The sequence below is a fragment of the Gavialis gangeticus genome, unplaced genomic scaffold (genome assembly GCF_001723915.1).
Source record: "Gavialis gangeticus isolate Ggan-Ray unplaced genomic scaffold, GavGan_comp1, whole genome shotgun sequence".
NCBI classification, from domain to species: domain Eukaryota; kingdom Metazoa; phylum Chordata; order Crocodylia; family Gavialidae; genus Gavialis; species Gavialis gangeticus.
Window position 1 is genome coordinate 114114296 of NW_017729031.1, and position 12043 is coordinate 114126338.

Here is a 12043-nt window from a genome sequence, read left to right on the forward strand (position 1 = left end):
TGAAGGAGCTCTAGTGCCTAGCCAGTTGGGAGCAGCACATTTTGGGGTGGTCAACCAGAAGCAGAGGCAGACACAGGACCCACTGCTGTTGAGAGGAGTTGGTGGGGAGGGATCAGCCAGCCCCTTCCTTCTGGCTGTCGCTGGAGGCGTCTGAGCAAACACAGTTCCTTCCTGAACAAGGGAGAGGCTGCGCAGATGTTTAGCTCACAGGAGGTATGCAATGGGCACCACTCACTGCCTCCAGAGGTGGTGCAAGCACCTACTCTGGACTCTTTTAAGAAACATTTGGATGTCTGTCTTGCTGGGATCCTTTGACCCTAGCTGACTTCCTGCCCCTGGGGGAGGGGACTGAACTCAATGATCTTCTGAGGTCCCTTCCAGCACTAAAGTCTATGCAATCTATGAAACATTGCTCTGGATACTCTGGCCCCTGCCCTTCTCCCACACACAGGAACATGCACCCTCTGGCCCCAGCTAGGGTCCCTCCCCCATCCCACCCCCAACTGTGAGTTACCTTCTCTCGGCTCCGGTGCTCAGGGGCGAGGAACTTGGTGCATTCGGTATAGTTAGCCCAGGTCTTGTTGATGCTGAGTGCTAGCTCCCAGCTCCCATAGGCATCACACTGTCTGTAGGCATGACCTGAAAGGAAGTCCCGGGGATCATGACAGAAGCAGTGGCCAAGAGAAACTCAACAGGCCCAAGGTATTTAGTAGCAAAGCCCACCCTTCTGCAGCAAGCCATGGGATCAAACTGATGGCCAACAGCACAAACCCCACACTTGGCTTAGGGAGGGAGTCTTTTGGCTACTAGGAGATGGCAGACTACTGTAGTCAGGCTGGGCACTAGGGAGAGACCAGACCACATGTAGTAAACCACTCAAAGATTTAGCTCGTGGGGGGGGACGGGACACATCTTTACTGGCCCAGCTGTGTTAGGGGTGTGAAACCACAGCTATGATGGAAATACCCCTTCAGCTGCCATGTGCCATATTTCCACTAGAGGGCTCTCCTGACATAGTTCTGCCAGTTCAAGCAGTGGTGGCAGCAGTCCCTTCATTGGGCTCTTCCCTTCCAACTGGGGTTGGTCTGAGCAGGGCTGTGTCCATCATGGTAATATCAAAGCACCTTGGCTTGGAAGTTTGTTAGGGGAAATTCTTTTGGATTTGGCTCCCTTTCTCTCTGAAGTCCCTTTGAAAAACCCATTCTCATCAACTAACCTTGCAAAGACAGTAGGAATAAGCTCAGGCAGACCACATGTTATTCTGAAGTTACCTTTGTGGTTGAAATCATAGATGTATTTTGGGCACGGGACCGACACCTGTTGGTTTGGAGAGCCCTTGGGCCAGCAGATAATTCCATCCCACTCTGGAAAACAGCTGGTATCTGCCCAAGAAGCAAAGACAAATCCCATTAATTGATAGTACTATTCTTATTTGACATTTGTAGTGCATTTGATGGTCCCAGCCAGATAGGACCCCTTTCCACTCAGTGATATATAAGAGTATGATAAATAATAAATAGACAAGACAGTTAAACCATATAATGAGATCAGATGTGCACAATTCTAAGTTGCTCAGGAGCAGTGATCACAGCCATCGCCTGCCTGCCACTCTACTTTATCAATGGTATTACTTAAATTGCTGCACGCTATAGGGCTGCTACCATGGTACAAAGATGCAGGGAACCATGCTAGTCCAGGTTGACTGAACTCACAACCCACGCCAGTCCAACCAGTCCTGTGGTCCTGTCTCCATGCCTGTTGACTACCAGCTAGTCCAGAGGTCAGCAACATCTTTGAGCAGACTGCCAAAAACACCTACAACCTCAACTTGTAAGGTGTCGGTTTGCCAGAGGTAGATGGTGGGGGAGATGCAAGGGGCCCGATCCTTGTGGCAGCACAGTCCCAGCCCCTTCCCTGCTGTCCTCCCCAAGGCACATGTGCCAAGCAAAATGTCTTCATGTGCCACATTCGGGCACTTGTGTTGGGGGTTGCCTACCACTGAGCTGGTACATCTAGCTGTCTTTAGCTTCCACACATACGCACACCCTGGCTGCCTCTATGCACCCTGCAATATCAACCCTCCACTAGGCAAAAGCACAAAAGAGGACACATCCAGACTCTGCAAGTATCTGACATGGTAACACAAGTTTCTGGATGGTTTCTGGTGGTTGGAGGAGATATGGCACATCTGCCCACCTGCCTTGACACTCTAGAGTGGGAAAGGCCTCAGGGTTCCTCTAAGGAATCTGTTTTATGTGTGTATATGGAGTATAATAACCAGCTGGCTCAGGATGAGGCCTGGAAGTTGAGAGCAACAAATCAGGTTGATAATGATAACTGCAAAAAGAGGCTCCAGTCCTGGCTCCAGACTCCACTGTGTTAAGTATTAGGCAGGAACAGAACAAAAATGTGGGGCCTGCCCCAAAGAATTACCAAACCAAGGTGCTCACTGGAGTCAATGAAAAGACTTTCCTTGGATTCAGCAGCTCCTGGATCGGGCCCAGGGGTGAAATCCTTGCCCTTGACTTCAGGGGAAACAGGCTTTTACACTGCATGAGTCTGCCAGTTCTCCCTTGTCTTGTTGGCTATGCCTGGCAAATCTGCCATGGTACCTTTGGGTTTCTCTAGTTGGATTCTTATGGTTTTCTGGCACTGCTCCTTTGCTTCAATCAGCAGATAGATCTGTTCTTCCTTTGTAAGGACGTCATCAGTGTCAACCTGCCAAGTCAAAAACAGCAGCAGTCACTGCACTGCTTCATACAGTCTACAGAATGGGCCCTGATAAGCCAGCATGTTCCTGGAAAGAACCTACATAAGCAAGGACATGAGATGGAGTGCAAGGTGCCCAAGGAAATTTTGACCAAAGGAGAAAAACATGGAAGTTGTTGCCTTCCACAGAGTCAGGAAGTCCAAACATGACCGTGGCCCTAACAGCCTGTGGCCTGTACAGTGCTATACAGGCAAAGAAGGTAAAAGTACTCTACATCTCAAAGCAACTAAGGATAGAGCCATATGTGCTCTCTACTTAGATGCTGAGATATGACTGGTACCAGCATGGCCCTCATTGTAACTAACAAATGGTCAATGACTGGTGGCTCAGATCTAGTGAAATATTTTTTAAACATACATCAAGACACACTGAGTAATAGGGGGACAAGCTCTTTTCTCACTCCGTTTCCCAGCTTCCCCTCCCACCCTCTGTCTTGTCTATTGAGAGCAAGGGTGATCTCTCACTACAAATCTCCCCAGAGTACTACTGTAATGAAGAGAATCCTGACTGACTCGAGGCAGTTCAGCATCATTCCTGAAGGATGTAATGAAGGCAAAAACTGATGTGACATCAAGGTTGTGAAGGCAAGTGATAAGGAATCATTCCCCAACCCAAATTTTCCCCATCAGCTCCACATTACTTTGCTAGAAGATGATAGGGTTGCTGCTACCAGTAATTACGTGCTGAGTGAATGGGCTTCTCCAGTGTTTTGGGGGGGAGGGTGTTGTGTCCCTACCCAATTGTGTCTCCCCCCTCACTAATCATACCCAATGCTACAACATCAAGCTGGGCCTGAGTGACTGATCAATGATCATTGGTGTCTGTGAAACATGATGCCTTTGGTCAGGACTCCAAGTTTGCACAAATGCTGGTGACTAGAATGCCCTGGTGGGATGAGGGTTGTTGGTATTTGATTTCTGAATGTGCAAATGAAAGAAGAGGCATGTGGTTCAGAGCAATGTCCTGGGAGGGGGCCTGCAGCGTCCAGTCACAATCACCCTGTTGTTCTGCAGTGGCAGAACTCTACCAGCTGGGAACAGAGCAGTGGCCCTGCACACCAGAGACAAAATTGTGTGCCCTTCAAAGTAATCTGTAGCACTGGCACTGCTTTCCCACCTGCCCTCAAACCTCACTGCAGAGGGTTAGACATGCCCTCAGCCCAGGTTTATGGTATCATTAATAGATCAAACATTAAACATCAAACATAGGACCATGGGAAAGCAGGGCTGGAAGAGATCTCACAAAATTATCTAGTCCAGCCCTAGTCCAGCTAGTCCAGCCCTCTGCTCAAGACAAGATCATCCCTGACTAAACCATCCCAGCCAAGTGTCTGTCTAACCTGCTCTTGAAAACTTCCAAGGACAGAGAGTTTACAATTTTTCCCAGACAGTCTGTTCCAATGCTTGACCACTCTCATAGTCAAAAAAGTTCCTTCTAATCTCCAAACTAAATTTCCCCTGCAGAAGCTTGAGGCCATTGCTCCTACTCCTGTCCCCTACAGCCACAGAGAAAAGTCCATCTCCATCCTCTCTGTAACTGACTTTCATAGATTCATAGACATTAGGACTGGAAGGGACCTTGTGAGATCACCGGGTCCATCCCCCCTGCCCGAGGCGCAGGAAGTCAGCTGGGGTCAGATCACCCAAGCAAGATAAGCATCCAGGTGTTTCTTAAAGGTATCCAGAATAGGTCCTTGCACCACCTCTGGGGGTAGTCTATTCCAGACTCTGGAGAGTCAGATGGTAAAAAAGTTTTTCCTTATGTCCAGTCTAAAACAGTCTTCCAGCAGTTTGTGATCATCAGACCTTGTCTTCCCTTGGGATACCCTGGTGAACAGATGTTCCCCCAGTTCCCACAAGGTCTACAAGGCTTGTGAAACCCAAGGAAGCACAGAGCCTGGACAAAGACCAGACCCTGGGTGGTGGCAGTGGTCACCCCAGGCTTGTGGGTATGATCCAAGAAGGGGGTTGGCCAGAAGTTGGTACCCCTGCAGAGGCATCCAAAGCTTGGTTTTTGGTTGGGCTCAGTGAGGTGGGTGGCTTAGTGCCAGAGCACCCCCTACTGGCCTGCCACAGCATCCACCTCTTCTCCTTTTTCCAGGTGATGTGTTACCTGGTCAAAGAAGGAAATGAGGTCAGGCAAGACCTACCCACAATGAAACCATGTTGGCTACCTCTCACGTACTTGAAGACTGTTATCCAATTCCCCCTCTCTAAACCAGTAAGGTAAAAAAGAAGAGTAAAGGAATCACCGCATGGGCAATCTGTTGCCACAAGTAGCCATAGTGTGTTTCAGGTAGAGGTGGCCTACCCAGGTCAGAAAATTCATGTTGCTAATCTGTTAAGTAGTGTGTGTAGCTGCTATGTTGGAATCAAAGTTGCCTGCCATTAATTCAAATTTTGGTCAATATTTCAGCCCCCAGTAGGGTTAGAAAATTTATTCTAATGACAAAACCAACATTGTATGAACTGAGGAGATCAATTATAACATTTCTGCCATGGTAGCCATGTTGGATTCCAAGATGGCTGCCACAAATTTACAGTTTTGTTCATTACTGGATAATCAAAGAGACTTGCCCTTATCACCCTTAAGCAGATGTTACAATGGAGCTCATAGCATCACCAAGTCCAGCAAAGCATGGGAGGTACATCTTAGAATCTACAAGATGCATCATGTATCGTGAAGTAGGTTCATAGTCAACAATTAGCCAAAGTACACATGCTGGAATTGTGCAGATAAATGAGGCACTTATTCAACATAGGACAGTTGCTGAATTCAGCACTTGTTATGGCAGTATTCTTGACAGACTATCACGTTGTGTTGTGGTTTGCAACATTCCAAAAACCTCAGTTGGCACTGTTCTTGCTGTAGTTCTTTTACACACAAAGGACATATTGAGAGACTGTTAAGAAAGTTGGGCAAAGTAGAAGATGAAAGGGAAATCCTACCAACAACATCAAGTGCAGCTCATCTACTCCAACAGTTCACTGGAGGATGTGCATATTCTGCCAGAAATATTCTAATGTGAAGAAACTGAATCAAGTGTTGTCATTTGAATCAGTCAAGGCAATACACAACATGGAAGAGAAGAATGAAGTGTTGCGTTTCCAAACTGGTGTTGAAGATGTAAGGTTGAGGCACATTACCATTCTGAATGCAGGCAGGAGGAATAGAAGAAGCAACAAGTCTCTCATTCTCATTCGGATATGGAGATTGTGCAAGAAGATATTCTTCTTTCTCCTGAAGCAAGTGATTGATGAACTAGATGCTCATTTCGCACAGAAGAATGTGTACAGTCTGAAAGATATACTTGAAAGATACTGTGATTTAGTAGAAGATGACGGTGGTGAACATCCTCTGACCACACTGAAACAAATGAAGCAAGAACTTCAGGATTATGACAAGACAGCCATTCAATTTCAGCACCAAAGAAACACAAATCTTCCACACCTTGACTTCTGAACTGTGATAACTGGTCTGGTAAAGCCATACAAGCAGTTGTAACTTTGCATTAAAATGACGAGGAGGCCACTGGCCTGCAGTTCAGAGAAAAGTTTTCAGAAACACAAAACTTGTACTATGTTGCTCTCAAGATTAAAGCAGATTTGAAAGTTATAGCATGTATGAAGGGATACAGAAACTTGAATGAAGAGCAAGCCCAAAATTGTGTTCCTGATAGCCTTTGCTTATTCTAGCAATGATAACCCATAACTAGTCATTAAAACCACCTATCCATAGTATGGCTAGTAACATGAATGGAAAGCTCAACAATACAGCTGTTCAACAGTTGCCAGCAAAGCTACCATGGATACTAGGTAGAACATCAGCCGACAACCAGGAGAATGTTGTCGTATGAGGGTGGACAGAATTTAATGAGTTTCTTTCTGATGACACTTCACCACCATCAATTGTTGGATTTTGTCCCATATTGCCTGCACTGGCATCTGAGCATGATGCCATTTGGACTGCCATCGTGCAATGTAAAATATTTGCAGGATGCCTGGAACAATAGCACACAGTCATAACACTTGATCAGATATTGTATTGCAAAGCAAATGTACTAGTTTGGTCTCAGCCAGAAGAGACTGAAGGAGTAATCATTTGACTGGGAGGCTTCCATGTTATTATGGTTTACCTAACAGCAATTGGTCAGCATTTTGTTGCTTCAGGACTTGAAGACTGTTGGACAGAAAGCAGATTGCTTTCAGAAAATACCACCACCAACTTAATGAAAGGAAAACTGTACAACCATGCTATCAGATCACACAAGATAACAGTTGAAGCAATATAGCATATATTGATAAATCAGTTCATTGTGTGGTTGTCTAGTTCAAGCAAAGGATTGGATTATGATGTTGTTGACCAACTTTCCAGTGGCATAGCTGTTGCATTCAGAAACAATGATTGTGAAGTGGGAAGGAATGCAGCGAGAGAACTATTAGTTCATCTGCTAATGATTGCCACTCCGCTTCAAGAATTTGTGCAAACACTCCCATCAAGGTATGTTCAAGTACTGGATGAACTACTTGGAAGTAGTCAATACTCTCTTGTACTTCATCAGAGTTGAACATGAAGGAAACTGACATGAGCGTTTACATACCTTTGAAAAAATGCTTCCACTGATAGCTGTGCATGTTCATACCAATTACATGAGATGAGTCCAGTATATCTTGGACATATGAAGGTTTTAGTTAATTTTGCTCCTGTGGTATATGCTGAATTTGTGGAAGGAGGATTCAGGGTCAAGACAACTAATCTCCCATTTGTAAACATTTAAACCGACCAGGCAATAGAATGCTGTGACTGTCTTGATTCATATATCTGTTCATGTGCCTCCTTGGCGCATGCACCTGGTGTTAGATGCAGTGAAGTTTTGTGTGGCCTCTGGAGGGGGCCTTGCTCACTCCGGGAAAAACCCGAAAACTCGACTGCCATGACTTTGAATGTATCCTCAGTGGTGGGGTCTCCTGTTGAAGGCCCCTCGGGATCGGTCACTCCTCCTAATGGATATTTGTGGGGCTCCACCTCCCCTACACCCCTTCCATACACCAGCCTCCACAACAGGCCACCTGATCTTGATGCAGCTTGCCCTCCAGTCTTGTTGGTTCCTACTCTTCACGCCCCCTTTGGTTACTGGTCTTGCTTTCTCATTATTGGACTCTGGGTCCGCTGGGTGCCCAACTCTCCTGTATGTCACTCCAGCTGTATACCAGCTGCTTGATGACTCTGCATGCAGATCCTGTTCTTGGAGCGTCCCCTGCACCCCACCTAAGTAGGGCTACAGGTAATGTAAAAAGAAAAAGGACAAAAAAAAACCCCAATAAAAAGGAACATGTACAATGCAAAAGGAAAAAGGAGGGACACAGAAGAAAAGAGGGCTGACAAGGGAGGGGAGGTCAGGCTAAATAGCTCTTCCACCCTCCCAGCCCTAGAGCCTGTGCCTGAATGCATCCCCTGACACTGCTCCACTCTTTGCCTTGGTTGAGGTCTTCCTCCAATCTTCCCCAGATTGGATCCTCTCCCACATGCCGGTGCTGCTGACAACCGGTACGGAGAGCTTCTGCAGTCCCCGCTGCCCCCAGTGCTCTTCCCCGAACTGGATCCTCTCCTGCACACCAATGCTGCCTGTGACCGGTGTGGAGAGCTTCTGCAGACCCTGCTGCCTCTAACACTCCCCTCTGAGCTGGATCTTCTCCTACACGCCGGTGCTGTCTGTGAGCAACGTGGAGAGCTTTCATAGCCTCTGCTGCCTCCAATGCTCTCCCTTCCTCCCTGCTGGTGCCGGCTTTTATCCCAGCTGGGTGGCAGTTGTTAATGATGTCACCCGCCCGTGCCGGCTCCAGCTGTAGATAAGCATGGCTGATGAACAGCGTGGGTGTTTCTTCCTGGCGTAGCTCATCCTGTGTCCAGTGTCCTAAAGCAGGTAAGTGACCCCTGATTTTAGGGTTTTTTTTCTCTGGGTGTGGGTTACCCCCATCCTGAGTTCCCCCTGTGGGTAGGGTTTCTTGCTCCCCAGTGATTGTACCCCTAGGACAAACACATTAACAAGGTTTGCAAATTGCCGGTGGCATAGTAAACATAACATGCAATGAATTGGCTAGATTATGATGGAAGCTGAACTGCAATGAAAGAGGTCACTTAATGGAGATGGTAAATCAAATGTTTGAGATCAATACAACAACATCTTTCAATCATAACGAAAGACAAAGGACATGACTGAAATGAGATTACAACCATGTCAAGTTGCTACAAGCACAGTTCAAAGGTTCTGTTATGTATTTCTATGGGAGATGTTGTGCCAGAAGATATTGCATTAGACATTCTGAATGTACATGATGTGAAGGGGCTAGTGGTGCCCCTTTGCGGGAATGCAGCGGCCCTAGCAGTGAGTTACCTGAGAAGACGATCACCACATTGTGGAGGGAACTCCCAACACACCTGGAACCAGCTTTACTGACTCGTCAGGTGTGCCAGATTGGGTCTCCCAGCACTCTGAGAGATATTTCCAGCCGGGCAGCTCAGGCAAAGGAGAAGAGTAAAGGAAGGCAGGCTGGATGGACCTGCTGGAGACACAGTCTGAAAGAAAATTTTCCCCAGGAACAGGGTGGCAGAGCAATTGATCTGAGAGCTTGGAGGAGCTCATGAATTATAGCAGAGGTTAATTGCTGCTGTGAGTTATCAATTATCATGGCGGTACACCAATTAGTTGATTCAGCTGCAAGGACTGCGCAGCAGGAGCCATGAGAGCCGGCAAGCTGCAGGCAAAGCAGCAGCTAAGCCTGCCAGCCAGGTTTCATTCCTTTTTCCGTTCTTTCTTTTTGTATTTTATTCATTGTCATTTTATCCCAGAGCTGGATCCCACTGAGACAACCACAGCTGGGTCAGACTGGGTGAATACCACCCCTCCCGGAACCCAGTAAAGCATCAAAGTCATGGCAGGCGAGAGCTGGGGGGAACCCCAGTCTGTCTAAGTGGCCAACTTTTTTTTTCCAGTGAGGACAGGCAGCTGGAGGTCATTGAGGTGCAGAGGACCACGTCCCTATGTGGTGATTCCCTGACACATGACAAAGGAAGAGAAATCATGAACATCATTATCCAGAAACATCTTACTATAGATGCTACTGAGAGCTTCTATGCAAACATACCCAAAGCAAAACTGAAAACCTTTGCGGATGTAAAATCAACTGTGGGACATAGTGCAGCAAAATGGAACAGATACAGAATGCAAAGGAAATCCAGCAAAGGCTACTCACAGCACTTGCAGCAGGTAGAAGATTCAATATGCACTCTCTCCTACAGCACAAACTGTCTCGATAACCTCCATAAATTTTAAATCCAACAAATCGCTCAACATGGCCGACAAAGCAGCCTTGACAAAGCAGCCTTGTCACAGATCTTGTTTAGAGATAAAGTTGTAACTGTTCTGCCAGATGATACTTCTGAGAAATCAGCTGTTATTATCAACAGCATGGCTCTTGTACAGGGAATAAGAAAACTGAAAACCGCAAGAACATTTGGAGATTTAGCTGATTCCTTTGTGCAACAAGCATTTGTCAGCTAGTCTAACACATGCAATCGAGTCAATATTGTCTTTGATCAATACATATTACCATCCATAAAGGCAGGCACAAGGATATTAAGGATTCAAACTACTAAGCCAATCCACAGAATCACTAGCAGCAGATTCTGTTACTGGCATCATGGATTAGTTTCATAACCTTACCATCAAACAAAGAAAGCCTAGTTAATTTCCTAAGTGAGGAGCTTCTTAAGGATGATGTTTCTGAAATAAACAAGTGCTTGTTGTTGGTGGTTTCACTGTTGGTGGTTTCAAAAGCAGAGCACTCCAGCTCATTTGATGTTTCACAGCTGCATTCTCAGCAAGAAGAGGTGCACACAAGAATGCTCTTACATGTCAAACATGCAGTTGGTTAGGGATTCTCTTCTCTACTATTCTCCCACAATGCAACATACATACTGGTCCTTCATCTATGGCAGGGGTTTTCAACCTTTTTTGGTCGGGGTACCCCCGGCAGCCAGTCAAGAAGTGGTTAGTCCTCTGGTGGCCAATCAATGAGTGGGCAGCATGGAGGCTCCCAACAGCCAGTTGACAAGCAGGGAAGGGAGGGGTCCCCTGGTGCAGCGTGCAGCAGCGAACTCAGAAGTGCTGCCGGCAAAACTGGAAGTGCCAGTGGCTTCTCCGCAACGCTGCCGTGTACCCCCTGGAGCCTTCGAAAGTACCCCCAGGGGTATGCATACCCCTGGTTGAAAACCCCTGTTCTGTGGTATAATCTTGTGCCTAAGGTTTTGATGAAGAGAAGCAACCCAGTAAGATTCATTCCAGTTCATGATATTATGTCAGAATTTCTTGAGCCAGTTCATATAACTCTAACTGGACAGCGTCACTGTTTGTGACACCATTAACCAGTTCAGTGGTCATCCTAAGAAAACTGCTTGGAAAGTGTTCATTCAACATCCGTATCTATTGGCAGGTCTAGGAAGTAGACCTGATGTTGATAAGGATTTGTACAATTGTGTAGAAAAGTTTGTTGTGTTGCTGTATCAGCCATTAGCATCTTTGATGACCCTTTTGGTTGTTAGGGTGAAATTATTCCATCAAAGAAAAACTCAAAATAAACTTCCACCTACATGTGGCTCCTTTTATGCACCATGCACATAGAGCCAGTAATCAAAGTTAACCTTTTTTGGTCCAAGGTAACCCCTACCAATAATCAAAGCTATGGGGCATCCCATGGGATGCCCCTGCCCATTACGGGACAGGGACACCTAAGTGAGGGTGGTTCCTTGCCCTCCATCAATGCTGACCTCGTGAAGGAACAGCTTGAGAGGCTGGACACCTTCAAGTCACCTGGCCCTGACAATTTACACCCCAGAGTACTCAAGGAGCTGGCCTGCATCATAGCTCAGCCCCTGGCATGGATCTTCAAGAGCTCCTGGTGCTCTGGTGAAGTGCCCGATGACTGGAAGAAGGCCAATGTGGTGCCTGTCTTCAAGAAAGGGAGAAAAGTGGATTCGGCAAACTACAGGCCTGATCTCTATCCCAGGGAAGGTCTTAGAAAAAATCATCAAAGAGGCCATTCTTAACAGACTAGCCGATGGCAACACCCTGAGGGATAGCCAGCACGGGTTTGTTGCAGGTAGATAGTGCTTGACCAATCTCATTTCCTTTTACGACCAGGTGACCTATCACCTGGACAAGTGGGAAGAGACTGATGTTGTATATCTCAACTTTAAAAAAGCCTTCAATCTGGT

General features: G+C 46.6%; 1 protein-coding gene across 1 annotated transcript in view; it reads right to left on the reverse strand.

Moving 5' to 3' along the window:
* Positions 1–12043, reverse strand: part of LOC109302100 (parathyroid hormone/parathyroid hormone-related peptide receptor-like) — a 74300-nt gene that overhangs the window by 26509 nt on the left and 35748 nt on the right. Inside the window, exons 2-4 of the mRNA XM_019523614.1 lie at positions 2613–2718; positions 1272–1382; positions 515–639 (exon numbers count right to left, since the gene is read on the reverse strand). Of these exons, the coding sequence (XP_019379159.1) occupies positions 515–639; positions 1272–1382; positions 2613–2718 (342 nt within the window). The remainder of the gene's footprint in view (positions 1–514; positions 640–1271; positions 1383–2612; positions 2719–12043) is intronic.